The sequence below is a fragment of the Python bivittatus genome, unplaced genomic scaffold, assembly GCF_059951505.1.
Source record: "Python bivittatus isolate LINGU-HERP-01145 unplaced genomic scaffold, Pbiv_v1 ctg000700_np1212, whole genome shotgun sequence".
NCBI lineage: Eukaryota > Metazoa > Chordata > Lepidosauria > Squamata > Pythonidae > Python > Python bivittatus.
This window is the reverse complement of record NW_028277098.1, coordinates 75,502,884-75,527,405: the sequence shown is the minus strand read 5'-3', so window position 1 is coordinate 75,527,405 and position 24,522 is coordinate 75,502,884. Positions and strand designations below refer to the sequence as shown.

The 24,522-nt window shown below is 38.7% G+C and overlaps 1 protein-coding gene across 1 annotated transcript; it reads right to left on the bottom strand.

The window, feature by feature from the left end:
* ZNF341 (zinc finger protein 341) lies at window positions 1-24,492 on the bottom strand. The gene is made up of 15 exons (XM_088153826.1): window positions 24,413-24,492; window positions 18,087-18,197; window positions 15,134-15,321; window positions 14,417-14,566; window positions 13,402-13,626; window positions 10,931-11,120; window positions 9,503-9,587; window positions 8,478-8,668; window positions 6,936-7,129; window positions 5,637-5,845; window positions 4,466-4,562; window positions 3,510-3,642; window positions 3,004-3,115; window positions 2,571-2,641; window positions 1-2,067 (listed from the first exon to the last, which is right to left on the bottom strand). Exons 1-15 carry the CDS (start codon window positions 24,441-24,443, stop codon window positions 1,556-1,558), a joined length of 2,499 nt encoding a protein of 832 aa, XP_088009952.1. The 5' UTR covers window positions 24,444-24,492; the 3' UTR covers window positions 1-1,555.
* Between the last annotated feature and the right edge of the window lie 30 nt (window positions 24,493-24,522).

The following is a 24,522-nucleotide window of genomic DNA, read 5'->3' as shown; positions in this document are numbered from 1 at the left end:
TAGAAATTCTGACTGATTTAACAACCTGTAGTATCTCAGAATGCATTTGTTTCCCAGAAGCCTATGGATAGCATACACTCAAGAACAGTTGGATTTGGATAGCATGATAACTGCAGCACATCTTGGAAAAAAAATAACATAAAATGTAACATCAGTACTACAAGTAGCCCACTGGTACCAATACAATACTCTCATTGATTAAATTAGTATCATTCATACTTCTTAATGTATCAGTTGGTCTTTTATAAACCCAGAGCAACTACTTAGTCAGGTTCAGGAAGATGGTCCTCATGAAGGAGGCTATCCTTCACTACTAATTGTTTCCCTCTATCAAATAAGTGGTCTTGAGGCATAAGCAGATCAAACTACAGTGGCTCCACAAGTGAATTGTCAATCTGAGCCCACTGGTGATGTACCTTAGAGCAGTGTTTCTTAACCTCAACAACTTTGGGTGGATTTCAACTCCCAGAATTCCCCAGCCAGCATGAGGTTGAGAAACACTGCCTTAGAAAACTCTCTTCTTAAACATAATGAATAACTGTGGTGTTACAAACAATTAGGGATGGATGGAAAAGAGTATGGACACTGTTACTGTCCACACTGGTCTTTCCTTCCTTCTTAATTCTCCCTTTCCCAGTTCTTTCTTAGCATGTGCATATTTAGTTATCCTCCACTCTTGAAAGTTTCCCATTTCTCTTTGCAATCCAGATGCCTGTGATATTTCCACATTTCAAAATCATATTCTCAGGTATCTTTCCTTCCAAAGCTGCTGCTCTTTATCAGCAAATCTGAGAAAGTTCGGGGGGAAAGCTGGAGCTTCAACTTGTCTACTGTGTCTGGATACAATTTCCCTTTCCAATATACCCTGAGACAGGGAAAAGGTAGAAGATACATTTATGAGAAAGTTTGTGAAGTTCCCAAAGGATCACATTATGAATAAACTTTCATCTTGAAAGTGGACAGGGCAATATAGAATTTAGGACAGAACAATAAATGAGGTCATAAGAGTGAACAGGGGACCAAATAACAACATATGGGTGATGACATCATCATGCAAATGCCACAACTTACATACTTGTGTCAAAGATCAGGATGCAAGTATGGAATGGCAACATTTGCACAGTAACGTCTTCTTGCACACTTTGTCACTCTGGTGTCATCACTGTTTGCTGCAAGTGCTCCTGAATAGAGTCTACTAGAAACAATAAAATTAAATCAAATAAAGATATGTGAAAAATGTTGCAGTGATCTTGATTCTGGTTTTGAGTTCAAGAACTTGAGTGAATATTTAAGCACTGAGTATCTTTAAATGAAAAGAATATAACTATCCCCATTTGTTTTCAACAGCTTCTTCAGATAAATTCTTCCAGATAAGGAGAGGAGTAACTTCACTTTCTGACACGTATCTTTAAGAATGTTGTTCTTGCATCATTGAAGCCAAACATTTATGCACATACATCACCATTCATTTCTCACTCTCTGCAGCAGTTCTTTTGTATCGGTAAACACAGGAACTTTCCCTCCTACTAAATGGACACAGAGTGGCATTAGTCAATTAGTCAGTAGCCTGGATGTAAACAGGGACTGCCAACATGGCACATGGATTCTCTGAGCCAGGCTGCAATTCTGTCAGAGCAAGGTTGGATGAGATGCCAGTACGCTGGCCAGAGTTGCCACTGTCTGAATTTGCTGCTGACCTGCCAACCACAATGGATAGAACAGTGTCAGGTTCAGAAAATTGTTCTTTATTAGGACCATTTTTTTGAGCGCTCTCTCCACCTGTAGTGTCTTTGAGTTCTGTCAAAGCCAACTGAGCTGAAAGAGCAAGTCCCACTTTCCGCCCACGTGCCCCCCACTTCTTCTGAGATTTTCTGACTGGTAACTCTTTATCCTTTGATGAGTTCAGCCTACATTTGTGGTCCTTCATGTACTTCTGGCGGGTAAAACCTTTGCTACATGTAGTACAACGGTACTTATAGTTGCCAGTGTGAGAACGTTGATGTTCTATCATGTGAGCTCGCCGGCTGAAGGCTTTGTTACAATACTGGCACTTGTGGATCTTCATACCTAAAAAAGAAAGAATGCAACAAACGGCTTAGATGTAAAGACTTCCTGTAAGCCTCATCTAAACCCAATTAATAATTTTGTGAGTGAAGTGAGATTTGAACCTAAAAGTTCATGGCATACTTTCTTAGCCCCTCTACATCAATTCTATATAAACTCTATATAATTACACGGTACAACTGGTGATATAGACAACATTTTGCAGAGGAAGCCGTGAAAACTCAGCTACTCTGAACAGATATGATACACTGAGGTTTTGCTATCTTTGGCTTTCATGAATAGATTCCAGCATAACAATTCAATGTGGAATGGTTAATTCAGTCCCAATGGTAGATAGAATTAGATTCATCTTATTCAAAGATCAAAAGGGAAAACATATTTCCTCAAGGCTGCTTCCACTCTTCACTGAAGTTGAGAAACAAAATCCAAGTGCTTTATTAATATTCAATACATTAATTACAATGACTTCCAGCACTGATCAGAATCAAAGCAGTAATTCCATATACCTGAATGGGACAAAATATGAGCTTTCAATTTGTCCGGCCTGTTGAACTCCTTACTGCAGCCTGTATGATTTCTGCAACAACAAAATAAAAATAAGCAATGCAGAGAGGAACTTCTAAGATTATTTATTTATTAAAAGATTTGTACAGCCGCCCACCTTAGAACACATAATTCCGTTTCACTGACACTGTGATATTCATCTTAGCAGGAGCAACTTGCAAGTTAAATTATCAAACTCCTTGCTATAGCAAGAAAGAAGTATTGAGTTCTTGGTGCTCTCTGAGCTTGTTTTCTTACACACATTTTATTACCAGGCTATGCAACATCATCAGTGAAAGGGAGAGTGGGATTTGCTGGCTGTTTTATATATACAGGTAGTCCTCGTTTAGCAGTTCTCTATGAAGCTAGTGCTGCAGTGGGCCATCTGATACTTACGAGAATGGGCATTTATATTTCTTGAAAGGCTCATGGATCAGCATATGCCGTTTGAGTTTATCTTTCCTGTTGAAGGCTGAGTCGCACACTGAACATTTAAAAGGCTTTTCACCTGCACAGGAAAAAGACATGAATTCAGCAATGAAGGCGTACACTGAGTTTGGTTAAAAAGTATTCTAATAAGTCATTTTCTGTTCCTGGGTTATAGAAACATGATTCATCAGAATTGGGATCAGTTCCCCAAGATTCTTCCTGTCTCTGATGTAATGTATTGGTTCTAGTAGATGCTTGTATGCTTAACATATATTCAAAAGGCCTGGTTCCAATCAAAGCAGTGATCCATCAGACAGAAATTAAGAAGACTGCTAAGTGAACACAATTATTCAAACAGGGATGTAAAATCCAAGGAATGTAAGGTATCAACCACCACTGAAGATGATGACAGGAGAACCCTTAGAACATGAATAGGTTCAACAGATTGGAAACAGGTTTCTGCCACTTCTTACCTGAATGAATGTGAGCATGTAGTTTGAGGTAGTGTTCTCGGCGGAAGAATTTTTTGCAGATCTGGCACTTGAATTTGCCTCCTCCTCCATGTGTAGGGAGATGCCTTCGCAAGTACCTCTCACAGGGAAACACCTGCAAAAAGAAGGCAATGTCACTAAAAAGTTGGGTAAGAGCAAGGTCAGTTAGAGGGGTAGTAACTCTTATCAGGGAGACCAGGAGGGGCCACTATTTTCTAGCTACACGCTGCACTTAATATTTTTTGAGAGGCTGAGGCTAAAAAGTGAATGGGGGTCATATCTCCTATGTGGACACGGCTGAATTTTGGGAAGTTTCAGGATTCTCTTCACTTTTCAACATGAAAAGCTTTGTTTTAGGGCTTATTTTACAGTTTTCATCTATTTCTTGGCTCAAGAAATAGATACCAATACATAGCATGATACCATCATCACTTTTCAGCAATAATGGTTAGATGGTAGCTCTGAGGTCCACAAGGGCTCTACCTGGTCCAATGTCCACAAGTTATTCACTCCTTCCCTTAGGAAATGCATATGTTCAACAAATCTATGCAGTAAAACTCCCAAGTGGATGAGACAAAGACTTTACTAACATAGATCAAGTGGGCTTTTTTGCAGGGGGAGGGAACCCTGCATGGATAGTTTCTGCATCAGAGAACGAGCCACAGGATAGACCGTACATATGTTGTAAATGGGAGAGAATAACTGTGAGAACTCAGGTGGTAACACTCCAGTAGCACCCTCTGAGGTGCATCCACTATACAAATGTGTCATTATATAAGCAGTCTTGGGCAACTCTCCATCTTCTCGGTCTAAAGCCTCTCAGAGCAAACTATGAAATAAACATGAATGAATAAACAGACAAAAATTTGCTGTACTAGGTGATAAAATCATACTTCTCTCTCCAGAAAGTCAATTTACTATTAAGACTATCTGCCTACCTTCTGACAATGAGGACAGGGGAAGTTGTGTGTTGCTGTCTGTAAGTGATGCTCCAGGGCTTCTGGTGTGGAATATTTATTTACACATTTGACACATCTAAAGAAAGAAAGAAAAAGAAAGAAAAAAGAAAGCATTAGCATTGCTGAAGTCTGCAGGCTAGCCTTTAGTTTCTTTACACATATGTATTTGCAAAAAATATTGTCAAAGAGGAAACACTTAGTGATCCTTGAAGGAAATACAGGCTTAAAAATAAATAACTACATAACTGCCTGGAAACTATAGTTCCAAGTTGCCTAATTTACCTTCATTTCTCTTAAAAAGAATGAAAGTTTATGGAATGGATTATGAGGGATAAAAACTTGTTCACCTTATACCCCAAGTATGCCATGAATATAAAAGATACTCCCTACATAAATATGAAGTGGTTTACCATTATCCCAGAAACTTCAAGCTGTATGTAATGGTATGAGGGAATGACCTTGGGAGACAGGAGGGAGACCCACAGACTGGACAACCAGTGTGTAAAAGATAGCCCACAGAAGGAGGAAAGGCATGGAAAAAGTTTCAGAAGAGACCCTCCCTCTCCCTTCTGGAGTATAAAAGGAAAGGAGGGGAGAAATACTTTGTCTTGCAAAATTCTGTTAGTGTAACCTTACAATAAACACAGAGCCAGTACTTCAGTTTGTGCTTCTTGTCTGGACTACTTCAAAGGGCTAACACTGTAGCACCAAAATTTTACTGATTAATTAATTGACTGATTTATTGGATATTGAGGCCACTTGCCCAGGACTGGGAACAGAGCTAGGTCTTCAGAAACCTATGGAACATCTGAAGGGTGCTCAGACTAATCAATGGAATCCCAGTCAACATATTATATTTTTCTGCTTCTACCTTGTACAAAACTGTAATTCTGACATATTTTCTTAACTCATATATGCTCTCATAGTAGGGTCTGATTTTCCTTGGTACTTTTTTTTTAACCAAAAAAAAAGTCAATGAACACTAAGTACCAAATCATTCAACAGCAAATCCACAACACTGACTGCTCTCCCAACTAGTTTAAATGATTGCCCTGATGATATTAATAACATCAAGTTTGAATCATATCGTTTTTCATTCTTTTTCCCCAATTACAGGCTAGAGGAATTACTCTTTGCAATGCTACCATACTTGTAAACTGCCATGTCCTTCTTGGGGCTGTGTTGAGGGAGCAAGCTGTGGGAATATTGGTGGACACCCAATTCATATAAAGAAGGGTAGTCCTTGCTGCAGAGGTGGCAGCGATAGCTCAGCTCTTCCTGGTGGTTCTTGATGTGCTCTAAGAAGGAGTCCAGCTTTTGAAATGTCTGTGCACAACTTTTCACAACGCATTTGTAAACCTGCACATTAATGGTAAGAAAAGAGAATTTAGATCAGCCTTATTCTGTGCCACCAAAAGCAAACAAACTGTATTGTACTATCAGAATTAAATTTATAAAAGTAATTAATGACTCTTGTGAGATTGATATACCCACCCACAGAGAAGGCTGTTTGCTATGTCCCTAGACAATGAATTACTCTTAACTTCTCTTCTTCCAATCAGCTTCTCCTAGAGGTTAACAATGGACCATTCAATCATTCCTTAGGCAGAAAAAATGCAAAACTATGTCCCTGCAGAGGTTACACGTTGTATCACTGCATGAGTTACTACTCTAGATTTGCCTCCTTCCAGTAAGGAACATAGGAAGATCCTTGATATGGGCTGATAGCATCTGACTCAGAATATAGTCTACACTAACAATGGCTCTCTAGAATTTTGAGGCTTTTTTTTTTCCTCTCTCTCTCTTTCCCCTTAGAAATTCCAAGAATGAAAACTAGAATGTTCTGCAAGCAAAGCATACGTTCTGAACTCTGACTTACTGAATATGCCCTGAATAGTGATTCATGCACACACAAAAAAAGAACTGTATGGTTCTTTCACAGTGGAAAAAAAACAAACATCAAGGTAGTGTAACTGAAAAATATATCTCAGCTATCAGGGATCTGTGAATTAGATTCTGTTGAATTGCTTGTGTTGTTGTTATCTAGAACACACTGTGTTGTTATCTAGTCAGCACATATTTCTACTGATGAATGAAAATATGCACAGGAGCATATTCTTATGCTGGATCCAAAGATCAGTGTGTTAAAAACATATAGTTGGCATATATAGTATCACAACATCAGAAAGAAACATCAGAAATTTGTCGATCAGTGAGTAGTCAGCTAAATTAAACAGAAAATTACCCTGTCATAGAGCATAATTTTATGTTCTAAGCTATGCTAAAGAAAAAGAAAAGTTAGCAAAATAGCCAACATTTTGCATCTGAGTTTTGTAATCTATATAGATTGTGCAAATTGGGAAGTATGCCTGCATTGTTCTGCAATCGTGGAAAAGTGGTAAAGAGTTCAGTATAGCAGAAGGAAGCCATCTCATGATGAACCATCTACCTGTTCATGTTTATGCTGAGTCATGTGTGATTTTAGCTGGAAATATGTATTAAACTTGCTAGGACAGAACTGGCACTGATAAGAACTGTCTATCAAGACCACTTGCTTGGCTTCCAACTTCGCAGCGTCATGTTCTTCCCCAGGAGGCATGGCTTCAGGCTGTGGAGGACTGCTTCTTGGAGCCTGGTTTAAGCCTAAAGGAAAAGATACAGAACACAGGAATGTTAGTTTAAGTTTCAAGCATTCCGAGGGAAAGAAGCGTTTTGAACAGATTACAAACAAGATCAGCAAAACAGAATTGCTCTTCTCAAATTACAAGCCATTTTTCTAAGGTGCAAAGCTTTGGAAATTAGATTTCCTTCTTTGTGTGCCTTTGCATTTCATTCATTTTTATCATGACTGAAGATAAAACTTATGCTTTTTTCACTTTCACTTTAAAGTGAGAGGAATTCCTATCATGAATGTTACATAGTATCTCCAGTATTGGAGTGATATGTTTGACAATGCCAGCTCTAGAGAACATGAGGGGAGGACTTTACTGTACTTGTGAACTCCTTTCAGGTGGCCCATTGGTATTTATTTCATCACTGTGGGAATAAACTGTGGGCTAAATGATCTGATTTTAAAGTGCTCCTCTCATATTCTCAAGCAATCAGCAGCCTAGTCCTTGGTGAAGTAGTACAGTTGGTATGTGGGCACAGGAGAGTAAACTAGGGCCAAATATTCTCCACCAGCTAAGTTCATTCTGCATGTTCAGGCTTGTAGCTTAAAACAGTTTTCTAAAATGGGCATGCACTTCCCAATCTTCTCACTGCCTATCAAGTAGTCGATATACACAACTCAGGAAACAGTCTTAGCCCAAGCAGTCACATTCACACAATATACAAAAGGCTTGGTGTTGCATGGATCATCATCCATAATTTCTTATGATCATCTAGAGGCAACAGCAGAGATGTTTAGGAAGTTAGTGATATCACACACCCAAATACTTAGATGCATAGGTTCTGTTTCAGGAATATATCTAAACGGGCTTTCCAAACTGATGCTCTCCAGACTCCAATTCCCATAATTACTAGCCAGCATCAGCTTCAGTTGGGGAAGGCCTGTCTAATGCAAAGCAATTATATTTGAAGGGTTATTCAGATAATGCAGAGTTACAATATCCCTTCACCTACTGTCTTGCTGAGGATGGATGATAGAATTTCAATATACATCTAATTTTAAGTTTAGTCCGTAGAGGGGGGAAAAATCAGTATTGTAGTTTCCACGAGTGGAGAAAATTTTGAAAAAGGATTAAGAGTAACAAGAGTATGGAAGAATATTGAATGAAAGGCTATGACTGAACAGGATCATAGCAGCTGTATATCTGATTTATACATTCATATGCTAATACATGCTTAAGCCAACAGTATACTAAAATTATTTTTCTAACCCTTCTAGTATTAAGATCTATAAAACAGAAAGACAGGCAGAAGCTCTATTATTCAGAGGTTTGGTGAAGCAGGTCCATATGATTGGCCATCCAAGCAGTTAATAATGCACCTGCATTTTCCTCATCCTCCTGCTGGTTGGGGTTGAGTTGCATGACTTGCACAGTGACAGAACTCCGAGAGATGGTACACCCAATTCCTGGTGGCCACACCTTATGTGTCTGCATGTGCTTCTTCACATTGGATTTTTGCGCAAAAGCCCGACCACATACAATGCACTGGAATGGCTTCTCCCCGGTATGACTGAAGGAAAAATAGACACTATGTCAGAGAATAGGAATTAGAATATCTCAACAGAGGGGAAAACATATTACTAGTGCACTCAACTGCAATCTACACTGTTGTGGCCTCAGTCTGTTTTAGGATGTTTCCTCTCTCAGCATTCAGGAATGAGACAGCAACTTCTAAATGAACAAGTTAATCCATCATTTAATGTATTTCATTTACTTTAACACTCTTTATGCTGTGCTTTAATACTGAACAATTTTCCAGCTGGCTCATAACTACTTACCAATGAAGTTGCATTCCAAACTGCACATAGATAGGAATTTGCATTATTGGAATGCTCCTTCAAAGCAAATTTCCTTACACTTAAAAAACCTACCACTTCAGGGAAGGTAGATAAAAGGTGTTTTTTTGAGATATATTTTTTCATGTGATAGGAATCTGCATGGAGAAACATGAAATCATATGAAGTCTCATCTGTAGCCTAAAGTGGTACAACCCAGGCACTCTCCTATTGTAGTTTAGAGCTAAGGATCAGTCAGGCCATAATGGTTTGTCCAATAATAATAAAACAAATCCTGCCTTAACATTATGTGCGAAATTTTATTATCACTCTGGAAGACCTGGTGGTTCAGCAATCAGGACCAAGATTAGGTTTCACACAAACACCATACAGAGACCAGTGTTCAATATTTGGGGGATCACACTGACCAAGCAGAGAGATGGCTTTATTTTCCATAGCTCTTGCCAGCAAGTAAGAATGGCTCCAATTGTTGCTCAGAATATCCAATCAAGTCCTTGGCCTGTCCAACTAGACACTGCTTCTGTCCGATTTTGGAAGCTCAACACTACCTCCTGATATGTTGCTGCAGATCAAAATTCTTGGTGAAGGCTTTATCACAGTATGTACATTTCAATTTTGGTGACTTGGGCTTTCCTGAAATGCAAACAGCAAAAAACAAGCATGAATTTATGTCAAAAAGACCACCCTGCCATGGATTTTTGTTTGTTCACTCTCCATCAAACTAGAATGAAGCTTGAGGAATGGAACTGCAGCAGGAGTCTTGAGAACATTGCTTTATTGGAAGAACAGAATGAAAATGATGGAAAAATCCAACAAAATGAGCTTACATGGGAGGAATGTAAACCCATTATTTACATCATGGGACTTTCTGCTTTACCTCTCATTCTTATTTCACATTAATTCAGATTTTGTTAATCCTGGCAAGGAAAGGAGCTGCAACATTGGCTTCTCTACCTACACTGGGTTTCTCACATCTTCTGATGTCATGGCAAGGAATGGCACTGCAACATTTCCTACAACATCAGAATAACACCTCAGCTTTGGTGGGTTACAATGTTGCAGTAATCCATTTTAGTGGATCACAACGAACACATCTGGCTTCCTGAAAAGGTTAATAAAGAACCAATGTTCCAATACTGTGTGATATGAACTGACAATGACAAACATACAAACAACTGTGGAGTCTCTGGGGTTCCCTGAGCTTGGTTGTTTTCTTGCAAACATTTCATTACCCAGCTAGGTGTACACTAGGTGTACAGTGCACTGAAGATGTTATCTAGCTGGGTAATGAAAACGTTTGCAAGAAAACAACCAAGCTCAGAGAACCCCAAGGATTCCACAGTTCAGCCCTGAGTTACACATATTCTCTTCTATTGATACGAACAACTTCCTTGAGGTTTAAATGTGGCTTCCTAGGTAAGGGGACAGATTTCTATTTTGTAAATGTACAGCAACATCTATTCAACCCTATTTGTTAACCAAAAAGGAAAACAAAACCCAATCCTAAAAATAACCTGAATAGCCACAGAAGGTTTCTGAACTTTATGAAATACATAACAAACCATATTCCTGTATCATCTAAAAATATTATTTTACATATTTTATTACATCTTCCAAATAAAGACAGTTTGTGCATCAACTAGAAGCTAAAGCTATTTCACATGTTTCAGAACTGTATAGGAAATAATACATTAGCAATTTAATATAGTTTTAAAATGAATGAGTTCTCAGGATTCTAATAGCCAATATTTGGGTTGTATGCCCTTCCAGATGTTTTTGGACTACATGTCTATCATCCTTGGTTATTATTTGCCATGTTGGCTTTGGTGTACAAGAGTCACAGTCCAGGAATATCTGGAGAATCATGGATTTCCCTTTGCTACCCAAGTCTTCCAGTGTCATGGACTTTAGTGCTCCACATACTGTTACTCCAATGTAGACAGACCACAACAAGAACTAGTAGCAAGAAGACCTACCTTCAAGCAAGTTATTGTCTGGTTTGGAACGACGGTTCTTGGAAGCAGAATCAAAATTGGTCAAATTTCCTCCGCATGTATTATTCAAGGAAGTAGCAGTATTAGCACTTTTAGACTTAAAGCTTTGCTTGCTTGGACTATATACTGGAGGGGAGGGGTACACTGGGCTTTCCACGCATTGGCTGGGCACCTAAAACAGAAATCAATGATAATAACATATATGAAAGTGATAGAACAATATAAATAATCCAAAGCTCCATCATTACTCATTCAGTATTCTGACAACCATGACTTTCAAACCAGCACACAGAAGAAAAATGGGTTATCTTGACTTTTATTGTTCAGCTCAAAGTTGGGAAGTAGGAAGCAGATCAAAGTCCTGCTGCTTACAGATGAAAACTACAAACACTTGCATTGCTTAAACACTTGCATCATTTTTTGGTATGGCCTTGAAGAGAATCTGGTACTATTTCTGTTTTTAACTGACCATGATTTACTGTGTTGGATAAAGACTGCCAAACTGTGGTTAGCCTTAAATACAGTTAGTTAAAACAAGTCAGTATCAGTTGATTATTAAGGTTAACTACAGTTAGGTTTCAGATAATAAGCTAAACCATTCTTCCCAAATGTGGAAACCTTCCAGATATGTGGACATCAACTTTCAGACATCACCATGGCTGTTGCTGAGAATTGAACTGAAAATCCAGATATCTAGAGGGTATGTGGACAGGTAAAGGATGGACTAAGCTATAGCTAATCTAAAATAGAAGTGGAAACCTTATGATTTCCTTGTAGCTGTATCAAAGGAGTAGAGAGAAGCAAATGGATCCAGAGAGGTGAGGCTCATTTTCATAAAGCTTAGCCTTAGTTTAGAATTATGTTACCACTGAATGTTGTCCCTAGATGTGTTCACACATCATGCTAAGACTAAACCAAACTACACTGTTCATTAATGCAATTATAAAGCATTATAATTATAGATTTTAAAATGTTACAAATTTAATATGAAATGTTTTTACTCAAGCCTGTGTGATTTACAACAGAAATTTAGTTGTGAGAAAATAGATCCATCAATATAGAGACTGCAGTGTGAATGCTATTTAAATTTCCACTTATAAAGCGGAATTAACTGACTACAGAGGCATGCACAAACAACATCAAGTTTTATCCTAGTACATTAGAACATAAGTAGCGGCCTGCTGGACTGAACTTTGGCTCATCTAGTCTAGCAGTCTGTTCTTACAATGGCCAACTAATTGCACAAGGAAGCCCACTAGTCTCCCAGCAATAGCCTTCAGAGGTAATCGCACTGCCATCATGGCTAATAGCCACTGATCTCCATGACTTCCATTCATTGGTTCAACCCTTTTTTGAAGCCAGCCAAGCTGGCAGGCAGCACCACATCACATGGTAGTGAATTCCAAAGATGAATTCCGTTGTGTTGTCCTGATTCTTCCAGGACTCAGTTTCATTGGGTAGGCAAATTAGAACAACTTTAGCCATTCAAGAATCTGCCCAAAACCAAACAAAAATATTTAGTGATGCTGATTCTCTGATTCGAGGAGATATTCCTAGAGACAGCTTGAAAGCTGCTCTCTGAGTTAGCAGTAGGCTATAATCAAATAAAGGCATATATGTTTAAGATCAGAGAGTATTTCTGAAAAGCAGTTTGCACAAGCCAAGCTAATCCTTATGGGATGTTTTTCATTTCAGGTGCACCCCTCTAAAACTAAAGGCAAGGTTTTGCTACTTGTTTTTTCACTGGAAAGGATCCAGTGGTGCTTTGCCCATTTGAATGGTTTCCGTCATGTTCTTATTTTCCTCCCCACTAACAGCTTTGTCCTAAAATAAATGTGACCTCTGAAAAGAGTCTCAGTGTGGTTATGGTCACTAAAATACAATTTCTGAGTAAGAGCCTTCTGAAATGTCTTATTCAGTCTCAATACTGAGACTGTACAATAAATCTATAAACTCTATCTCTTGGTAACCAGATTCTCTAACACCTAACTTAGCTTTGGCATTTTAGGATGCATTATTTATTTGTGTTAAATACTTTTATCTTACTTTTCTATTTAACAAGTACTCAAAGTGGCCATGGACAAATTTCTACCACACCTATAGACCACTATATGATGTTTCTCCTTTTGATCATATTTGGCCCAGCAGATTATATTTAAATATTATTAATCTCTCAACTTAGACAATCTGTATAGAATATAAATAAATTTCCTTCTCTCAGAAACTGGGATCTATTTGACACCTTTGGGATCACCATTTTCCTTAGGAAGAAAATTATCATTCATTATAATACAACCTTGTGTATTTAGCTGTGCCCTTCTTTGAAAACCAACGAACAAATGGTATTTTGAGGCTGAGGAGAATCAGAGCCAGCACCATTTTACAAAGGTCAGTGAGACCATGTAATTCTCACAAGCAAGACTATAATCACTCAGACAGGCAGCCACTTTTACCTCCAAAGGTGGGTAGGGCTGCATCCCCAAATTCTGTATTTCTACCGTCCCATTCACAGGCATGGAGGCTGATGCACTGTAGACTTCTGCCACTCCACTGCTACCTGCATTGGCCTGACCTGGCACTCCAAGGGTTCGAGGTGGTGGAGGGGGAGGCTGAGGGGGTGGAGGGGGTGGTGGGGGCTGAGAGAGGTATCCTGCTCCAGGGTGCATATTCAAGCTGCTCTAAAAACACAGAATAAAAAATTAGTCCCTCCCTTCCTTCCTTCCTTCCTTCCTTCCTTCCTTCCTTCCTTCCTTCCTTCCTTCCTTCCTTCCTTCCTTCCTTCCTTCCTCCCTCCCTCCCTCCCTCCCTCCCTCCCTCCCTCCCTCCCCCTTTCCTCCCTCCCCTCCCCTCCCCTCCTCCTCCTCCTCTTTGGTCCATGAATAGGAACAATATTTGCAATAAGGTTCTAACCTTAGTTCTTAAACCAAGATAAATTTCAATACTCATGTTTTTCTGCATACTAGTGAAATAAATCTGTGTTGATCAAGTCCATATGATTGCATATGCAAATCACAGTATTAGCTTCATCCAGTTTTAATAATATGGGGATCTTTTCCAAGAAGTAAACATATCAGCTTATTTTTTCAACATAATAATATTATTACATCAAAGAAACTGAACTATGGACCACAGAAGGTAAAAACTGCTTCAACTCAAGGTCAACCCTTGGTGATTCCATACAAATATCCATATACATTTCTTGGCAACACTATGGAAACAGTGCTGCAAAATCCTGGAAAAATATATATATTTGGTTTAAGGTATTTCCAACCCATTTTATGTGTGTGCCAACCCTGTCTCCAAACTACATTTTGCCCAGCCCTACTACACAATATTATGCATACAGTATGTGGTCATTAGACAGTAAAACATTCTTTTCCAACATATGCTTATTATTTTTTGTTTTTACAGCACATACCATTTGTCAGAGCTTGTGTGTGTTTTAAATGGCAGGGAAAAAATATTTACCTGCACAGTGGGTTGTACTGTGGACATTGGCTGATCCAGGGTTGTGAATGCAGACATGGCTGACATCAAAACCTCATCACTCACTAAGATATTCCCTTGGACTAGTGTCTGGATCAAAGGAGAGGGTGGGACAGTAATATATGTAGAGATCTGTTGGGCAAAATGGGTAAAACAAAATCTTACACTGGATATCAGGCAGAAATTTTTCAGAAAATTCTTGAGGACCTCATAGAAACAAACTAAAACAAGCTATTATTCAGTGCAACTGCTCCCTGTTGGAAATGATGTAGTAAAAATCAAAATTCTGTAAACAAACTAGTTCAGTATTAATTATGTAGCATGACATGATGGATAAAACATTGTTCAGCTGACAAATAGTCATTAAACAGGAGGAAATCCTGTGTTTTATTTCAGATACACTACAGTAGCCTTCCCAAACTTAACCTAACTAACCCCACCCATTCTAAAAGCTACACCACCATGAAATCAGCTGTCTCCACTGCCAATCCTCATCTTGATTCTACTGCCTCTGTTTCACGTCACTGCAGTCACCTAACTTCCCTGCAAGGTAATGGATGACAACCGCTAACAGGTTTTACACATACTGAAGCTGACCTTGGAATATAAGAGAAAACACTAGTATGTTTAGTATGGAGCTATACTTAGGTGCAACTGGCGACCCAGCCACAGAGAGCTCCAAGCATTCAGCATCTCTACCTGACGATTGGTGGTCTGAGCCTGTTGCACTGAGGTAATGGATGGGGTATATACACTGTTAGTAGCCAGGGAGACTGTAGCCAGTGAGGGGGCACTGCCTTGACACTGTTCCCGCTTATGAGTCATGAATGCTGGCAACGAGTTGAACTGCTTCTTACATTTCCCGCAGAGAAACACATCTTCATCATCTGAAATCAGGGAAAGAAAAATTATTTATTTAACCTGAAAGACTTCTTCTCAAGGAGATGCAGTTTCAGCAGAACAAAGCGGTAAGAAATTATTAACTGAAGAACTGTCAAGCTGTAGTTAGGAGAATGCTTAGCTTTCTCACAGCAAGTCCCATTTGAAACAAAATTTATGCTTCACAGGATAACTGCATTTCTCTGCCTATACTAACAAAAGAAACATAAACAGAGAAGGCCTTTTATGACTTGCGTTTAGCCATAGCCCAAACATGCCTCTGCAACCTTTACTCCTTCCATATTCCATGAAATTGCCTTCATCTCATTCCCACCCCACATGTGAGGTAGCCGTAAGTCATTCTTAGCTATTCTCCTATTAAAATAGAGCTTTCCCATTTAAGCAGGCAACAAATCACAGCAATTTTACCATGGGTACAATCTGATGTGCCTTACTGATCATTCAGTGACCAATCTGGAGAGAGAATGAGGGGACACATTGGCTATTTTAAGTTGATGCAGTCACAACACCTCCACTCCAGTCTCCAGGTACTACCCTTCAAATCCATTCTAGTTTGGGCAGAGAGAGAATTTGGATCTCTCATAATGGCCTCACCTTGTACACACCAGGTCTTGGAGCTGTTCCCTGGTTCAGAGACTTGGGTTTCAAAAAGAGATCAGTCCAAATATCAGGTGTCAAGCACTGGAAGAGGGGCTATACATGCAGCAGGAGGGAGACTCCCACTGCACCACAAAACTCTTCCTCCTAGCTGTCACCTAGACTTTTTAAAAACATGGTTTATCACCCAAAGAATGCTAAATCAATATTTAAAACAACCTGACATGTGGGCAGACAGCTTGCATAAGGAAGTGGGAAGAGGATCTCCTGCAACCCCCCACCGCCGCCCCATCTGTTGCTCATTAGCCAGGACAAATGGACCTCTCAGCAGCTTTGGTATAGACCATGGTATCCTCCTAGAGAGGCTGTCTAGTTAGATGCTGATATAACAGCTGACGGTTTCACCCATACATGGATGGCCATCTTCAGACAGTGGTACTAGGAGATTTTTGCTCAGCCCCAAAGCATTTCGTTCTATGTTATCCACCATGATGTTTAACTTCTATGTGAAACTGCTGACTGAAATCATCCAGAGATTTAAAATCAAATATCATTGATCATTTGAGGACAGTTCCCTCTCCTTTTTATCAAATCCAGGTGATGTAGTGGAAATACTAACTGTCATAATGGGTTAGATGAGGGCCAAGAAACTGAAGCTTACTCTTAGTGGATGGTCTTTCAGTCCAGGATACTGATATCTGGTCTGTTTTGGAAGGGCCACACTCTCCTTAAAGCACAGATATGTGAATATGTTCTGCTTGAGAGCTGTACTTCAAAAGTGGAGGGACCACTTTTTATTTTTTTTTAAGAAGGTTTAATGTAGCTTTATTATTTTTTTACTTTAAAAATAATTATTGGGAGGGGATTATAAAAGTAAACTCCCAAAGAAAGAGGAGGCGGAAGCAGCAGCCTTTTAGCTGGTGCAGGAAGAAAAGGGAGGGATGGAGGAACACAGCACGAAGAGGTTGGAGACAGCAGATGGGTGGTAAGAATCAACCTGTTTCAGAAAAGGCTACGTTCCCCTAAATGATCAAATCTGTAGACTGGAGATGTTTCTAGATCCATCTCTATAACCATAGGCTCAGGTGCACAAAATGCCTTCCATTGGCCAAAGCTGGGACAATAGCTTTGATCCTGCTAAAATACAGTCTCATATCAACAGTCCACGCTCTGTAATCTCTCATTTCGATTGCCATAACCCATTATACATTGGGTTGCCACTGAAAACCATCCAGAAACTTTAGTTATCACAAAATTCAGCAGCAAGAGTATTGACTGGAACTGGATGTTATAACCAAATTATGCCAGTTTTATGCCATCTTCACTTGGTCTCAGTTTATTTCTGATTCCAGTTCAAGAGGTAAATAAATATTAACCTCTAAGATCCTGCAAGGTATAAGACTACAGTATCTGAACAGAACTCCAACTGGTATGATTCTATATAGGATCCCTGAGTGTGGCATGTAGATTTTCAGGCGTGGGCCTTTCAGTAGTAACCCTCCAATTCTGGAATGCTCTGGAGCCTATTTTACTGTCTTCTTGACACTAGGCAATGACCTTTTTATTGTTGCATATAGTATTTATTATACTCACGTTAGCATTTGTATTACTATAAACCGCTCAGAGCCTTTTTGGAATCGAGTAACATATAAATAGCAGGAATAAATAAATAAATTTGAATTGGATGTGCTACATAGAAGTTTTTTAGTAATGTATTTGTCATTATGGTTGATTTATATACTGTCTTTGTTTTAGTATGCATTTGTTTTTAAAATATCATCTTAATGTATTGCAAACTGCCCTGGGAAAACTTTGTTCTGAGGCAGCATATGTGCCTGTTAAAAAATAAAGGTATAGGGAGAACGCAACCAAGTAAAGAGTGTTATCTTATGCTAAATGAATTTATGTTAAGGGCAGCAAATCACAATTACATCGCAAATTCATTGGCCTAATACCATTTTTTGAATAGCTAGTGAATATAAAGTGGTGTTTGAATACTGTTTCCAGGATCATATAACTGTTTGAATGCATGGGTTACAAGAACAAAGAATACACACACACACACACACACACACATTCACAAAGGTATCAAGTATTATGTGACTGCACAACACAAGGACAAACAACAAAGCAAAAGTCCCAATGAAAGACTCACCCATGGACTGAATGGAGGAAGATGTGTTGACTGTCTGTGATGATGGATCTGTAACACCTCCTTGGCCATCTAACAAGGACTGAACAGCTAGCACTGTCTGATTATCCATTCCTAAAGGGGATAGAAATGGCAGAAAATCTGTATTCCTTCCAGGGACAAAAATGTGAACAAGACTGACTGTAATACATCTATTTCAGCATATTAACTTCCATGTTATTTCCCGTTTTCTTACACTGAAGGGCTCTTTACTTACTCAAATACTTATTCAAACCAGAATAGAGTTCAAACTATTGGTTATGTTTACAACTGTCTGGTCACACACACATACACACACACAAGTACTTCTCTACCTTTTTTCTCCCTCAAAACTGCCTGTTCTTTACATTCCATTAGGCAGGCTCTTCTTTCTCTTCCTCATTCCAGGGTGGCAATCTCCAGACTCTGGGCTTTCAGGAACCTGGCCTTGCAACTCTGGAATCAGCTCTCTCTCTTTTTCTTTACCTCTGTGAAAGTTTGATGACCTTTAAAAGGGTTTTAAAGACTTTTTGACTAGTGGGTTAGTTCAAGGCCCAATTATTTTACCCTACTCTCATTTTATCTTGTATTTGTTTAACATTAATTATGGATATATGTGTGCTCTTTAGTATTGCAGGACTTTTCTTTAAATATATATGGTGGTTGTGTCTGATTTGCTGTAGTTGCAAACATCTTTACTGGTTGGTTGTTAACCTATGAATTAATTTTATCAGATGTAATTTTATAATTGTTTTGTCCTTCTTTTGATCTGTACCATATCATGTTAAAAGTGCTTAATAAATGAATGTTATTATCATACCCACTCATGTAACATTCTCATTTCAGTTTCCAAATATCAACCCTCTATTGTATCAATGGTTTTAACATTCCAACCAGAGTAAAACATTCTCATGAAGATTCCATCAATAGACATGGGAAGATTACTGTTACAGAAGCAGGTTAAATATGTTGGGTTTTTTAAAAGGACTAGAAGGTAGGGCAGTCTATAATGTGATTAATTTTAAGAACCAAAAGAAAATATCAAAATCCCATTATCTTCCCCTTTATGTGGATTTAGCCACTATTCAAAGATAAGATTTAAGCATCTTTATTTCCTGCTCCTATATACAATTAATTGCAAAACAGTAGGTTCCTGATAACAGTGTTCAGGAAGGCAATCTTCACTTTCTCCAAATAATTAACTTTAGGTTTCCTGTTATAAATATTGTCAAAACATTTTTGCAAATGTTTTGACTCTTTAACTTGCTTGCCAATTACTTTTGCAGGATAAAAAGACAGAATCTTCTTTAATATTCTACTCCCTAAATCAAAACCCATTAAAAAGGGTTCATAGGCCAGATTCCAGTCAAATCTTAACCACTACAGTTCTCTATGCTTCAGTAATGGAAGAGTTTCTATGACATTTATTAGTATATTCTGTTTACTGTGCACCAGAAATCTGTTAGAATGGACACTTTCAATTTGTGATTAGTACATTAATATTATACATTCCCATATTCTCCAGCTCTTATAACTAATGCTCATGAAAAATGAAGGAATTGTAGGCCAACACATTTGGAGAGCACCAAGCTGACAACACAATATACTAAATTGTAGATCCTTCTCAACAATACTTTTACTCTGTAATCACCTTGCATTGTTCATGGAATGGGAAGAAATGTGTTCCACACATCTTTCAATGGAAATAAACACAGGTTTATCCAATACAACTTTCATAATATTTATTACTATAGAAAATCAATTCAGGAGGAAAACAAAGAGGAGCTGCAGGAGCTTGTATTTTGTTTCTAGCTTGAGAAGCATCTATAAGAAGAGTCAATTTAGAAGTACCCTATGTCATGATTTATCTAGATGAAAAGATCAATATTACCTTCACCAGCAAGCTCCAAAATAATGGAATATCAGCTAATGTAGAACTTAACCAGAATATCTCTTCAAAGGGTAATCAGTACAATATACAAATATGAATACAATTCTGCATTAAATAAAAATAGCTTGATATTCATAAACAACCAAACAAAGAAAAATTACTACAATAAGACAGTCTTGGTCTTCCCTCTTACATCCTCCATCTCTTTCTAAAAAGTGCTAGCCTGATAGCTCTGATACCACAGAGGGCAAAGGGTCATAGGGGAGCTGAAACTGTTTACTGTACAGTAGTTTTCCTAGAATTCCAATGTATGGAGGCTAGTTACCTACATTCAGAAGGCTTTGTTTAGATACTATAAAATGAATAAATTAGAAACTAATTTCATATTCTTTTATTAGTGCAAAGGTTGCCAGGTACTAACTCTACAGATTGATTACATTAAGCATGTGTCATTGGATCAGGGTATATACAAAAGAAGAACAGAGTAAATGTTATACTATCTACAGGACTGCTGTTGAAAATAACATCCTTATGGCAGATACTCCTTCTCACCATAGCATTTGGGAACATTCAGTGTACGACTCAGTATCATTACACAGCATGTTTTCCAATTCCTACAGCACCACCATGTAAATATGGTTTGCCACAACGTGAGCATACTGAAATGATTACAAGGGGGACAACTTTCCAAAGGGATTCAGTTTTGATACCCTATCTAATAATGGGTATTAGAATCCTTTCAGCAGATCATTTCTGCACATATGGATCTCCTTCAGAAACAGAAAGCACTACTTTAAATAAATATAAATTACTTTCTGTCTGTCCTTGCTATGAAGAGTGAAACACCATTATGTAATTGGTGGAGCAGCTGCTATAACCATTCTAGCCTCCTTGTCGAAAAGATTAGGAAGCTAGAAAAGGGCAAATAACAACAACACAAAGATACAAATCTAATTGTCAACCATTTCTCCTAGGTAAATATGTATAGGATTATCATCTCAAATTATTAAATGTTTTGTGCATTATAAAAAGAAAATCTTTAAAAAAAAAACCAGGAAGGATGACCAAGGAGGAAAATGAAATGAATACTTGTAAAGCAGGCTTTTTCCCCTTCTGCAATAATCTTAAAACTATAGAAGCTACATTTAATGACGTTGATCAGCATTAAATCCAGGTCTTTCTTCATACGATGGACGGTTTTACATACAATGGACAGTTACACTAAGACACGGTTTATGAAGTGGTTGGCTTTATACATCATACTGAGCCAAAGCTAAACAAACAACAATATTACTTAACACAATATTACTTACCACAATGTGAGAACCTAATAACATAATTAACAAGTAGAATGCCAAGATATGAAAATATCTAATGGCTTTTAAAATGAATTAAACCAATCTTCCCCAACATATCCTCCCTGATTATCCCTAGTCAGTCCATTACATTGCTGGGGATAAAAGAAATATCAAGATGACACTAAGAGATTAGGAAAGGCTGGATTAGATCAAACTAGAAAGTAATGTTCAAATACATACTCCTTTTTACAATGAGGTAGAGATGGCTATTGTTTCACTGTCTGCTTATGAACCAACAGGCATTGATCATGAGTGTCCACAGATGGGACAAATGACAAAATGTGACCATGTTTTTACACAAAACCTGCAATTTATTTCATAATTATAGTTTGCCATGGACACCACTGGCAGCTGTAACTAAAAGCAGAATGTGAAGCTTAGACAGAATTTCTTCTTATCCAGCAAGGGAATCACAATGTTTTGGTTTTCATTTTTATTAAGATCAAATTCATTGATAACATAAGCCAGCTAAGAACCATTATTTTTTCAGTCTTTGGGTCAATTGAAAACTTAAATGCATTTAAGTCACTACTATAATATATATTGAAACTGCAAATTAGCCAGTAAGATCACACTTCAAGATAAAAACAGGAAAGGACAGCAGTACTAATCCAGATTCCATTCCTTCCGCCCTCCTCCTCCTCCACCTTCATAATCTGTAGTAATTCTCCATACACAAGGCAAAATAAACTATCTGTCTAGGCATGTAGGCTGTTTCTCACCACCTCCAATAAAAACATCTTGATCACAGCGTTAGTACAAATGTTATGTATGCATTTGAATTACACTAAATAGTTTTCCAGAATGAAACTGTATTTGGGTTAACTAAAGTAGCAAAGGAACTGTAAATTCATAGGTAAGTCATATGTGATATATGCAAGTTTTCAAGTGAGTTGTCACAGTACTTTACAAATTGCTTGAAGTACATGTGATTTACTCAGTTTTTCTAAATCCTAGAATATACCAAACATATCATTATCAGTTATTTGTGACCCCTAAACAAAAGGTGAAGACTCTGAAAACAAGGAACCTCAGTTATTTTCCTCTCTACCAAATAAAGAGCTTTGTGCAAACATCATACATATGTATTATATCTTAGTGCCATATAGAAAAGTTCTGTGTTTTTTCCACCAATTGGCCTTCAATTTGATCAAAGGGAATTTACCACCGACATTTCTTTTAAAAGAGGAGATGGTTGGTGGAAGCTGGTGGAAACAGCAATCTTTGCTACCTCAAACAACAAAGTAAACTCAGAGGGAGAAAATCAAAATAAACCCTCAGGTATCCTGAGAATTGGGTAGAAAAAAATCCCAGAAACCTCTTTTAAAAGGAAGAATTTTTTTAAGAAATCATAAGGCAGATTTTGAAACAGCTTGAGGATATCTTGTGCCCAGTATCATTACTGGGGCTATGCTAATCCTCAAAGATGCATCTGGCACTTACTGAAGACACAAGATTTCCAATAAAGTGAAGCAGCACATTTCAATTCTTAGATTGGAGGTGTCGAGGTAACACGTCTTGTTTTTTCAAGTTGAGGCAGGCCTCAAATCAAATTGTTACTTCAGTAAAGCTCCGAGCAGGTCTACAAAACAAGACTGCTTTGCATAGGCCTAATCATTGTTTGGAAGTAGGTACTGATTTATCCTTTGGTATTAATTTAATCAATGGTCTGTGTCAGGTTTCGCTATGCAGAACATGGAACAAACAACTTTCGAACCTAAATGCAACAAGGAGTTTCCATAGGCCAGAGTATGGGAACCAGTAGTTCTTTCTAAGACAGTGCTGAAGGGCTTTCAGTTTGGCACACTTTTCTGAAAGACTTGTGATATGACAGCTCACCAACAACTGTTTCACTACTGTGATATCACATACCATATCAAGCTATAAAAAATACAGGCCAATGGCTGAGTTCACTTGTCACACCAGACTAAATATTTATCTGGCTTATGTTTTAATGGTCTGGGCATTATGGCCTAGTAAACAAACAATAATGAAAGGAAATCACTGTTTAGCACAACATACAAAGTTTCTTCCAGGTAAACATCATACAATTGCTGTTTTAGCGTACTTTCACAAGACAGAATAAGTTTCATAAATTATGCTAAACTGTAGATGCCACTGTGGTCAAGTTCACTACAGCACAAACTTCAGTGGCTGCATTCACAGAACAGTGGAAACTGAACCTAAACTAACCACATTAGTGGTTACTGAGATGTGTAAACCAAGCCACCATCAATGGAAGTTCTTTTAAACTAAATAACTTGTATGAGTAGGCAGGGTGCTACACTAAATAGATTGCTGATCTAATTCATCACGGATTTTTCTTCTTAAACATTCGTTTTTTACAAGAGCAGGTCTCGGAGTTTGAGACGAACAAACGGACAAGACTTCATCAGTTACGGGGAGATGTAATTTGCAACCAGTGAACACTCTCAATTTGAGCCGCCACTGCAGGTAACTGCATCTGCATTTGTAAAAAAATAACCTTAGCGGCAGCGCTACGCAAATCTACGTGCCCAGACTTTAATGTCACACCAATAAGTACGATGCAATTTTAATTCTTCCAGGGAATGTTACACAAGCTGCATTATTCAAGAACTCAGAAAGGCACCCTTAGAGGTAAACGGGACTCTTACGGAGAAAAAAATTAAGCAACAATTGCCCTTTGAGAGGAGCTTGCAGAAGCGGAGGTAGCAATGACCAAGCCACCCTCCCCTCTCGGTTTGAGAACAATCTTCTAGCAGGACCCGAGCTGCCTGCCTGCTTTCCGCCCCCTGCCAAGATTTGGCTCCTCCGGAGCTTATCGGGCGAAAAAAACCCGCGCCTGCAGACCGCCGGACGGTGCGGCTAGTCCTCCGAGACAGACACCTAACCAGCGGCTGTTCCAGGAACCCTCCCTCAGCCCCAGAGATGGCTTAGGGCGGCCCCGCCGCCTTCTCAGCCCCCGTCCCATCCGCAGCGGCGGGAGGGAGGCACCCAGCGTGGAACAGCCGCGCCTTTTTTTTTTTTTAAATAGACTCCCCGACGCGAGGCCTCAACCCGCCCGGCTCCCCGAGATATACCTTCCAGCGCCTCGAATATCGCCTGCGCCATCTTGGAGCTGAGGCAGCCACGGCACAGCAACCTAAACGGGCATTGTGGGAAGACGAGGGAGGGACGCTCCGCCGCTAGG

What these genes read in the sequence shown, in the direction of transcription:
- ZNF341 (XM_088153826.1), bottom strand. Translation starts at nt 24,443, where the DNA reads ATGGCGCAGGCGATATTCGAGGCGCTGGAAG. An exon ending in CTCAGCATAAACATGAACAG is followed by an intron (nt 5,846 to 6,935) that starts GTAGATGGTTCA and finishes ATTAATGTGCAG; the next exon opens with GTTTACAAATGCGTTGTGAA. An exon ending in AAGGACATGGCAGTTTACAA is followed by an intron (nt 4,563 to 5,636) that starts GTATGGTAGCAT and finishes TTCTTTCTTTAG; the next exon opens with ATGTGTCAAATGTGTAAATA.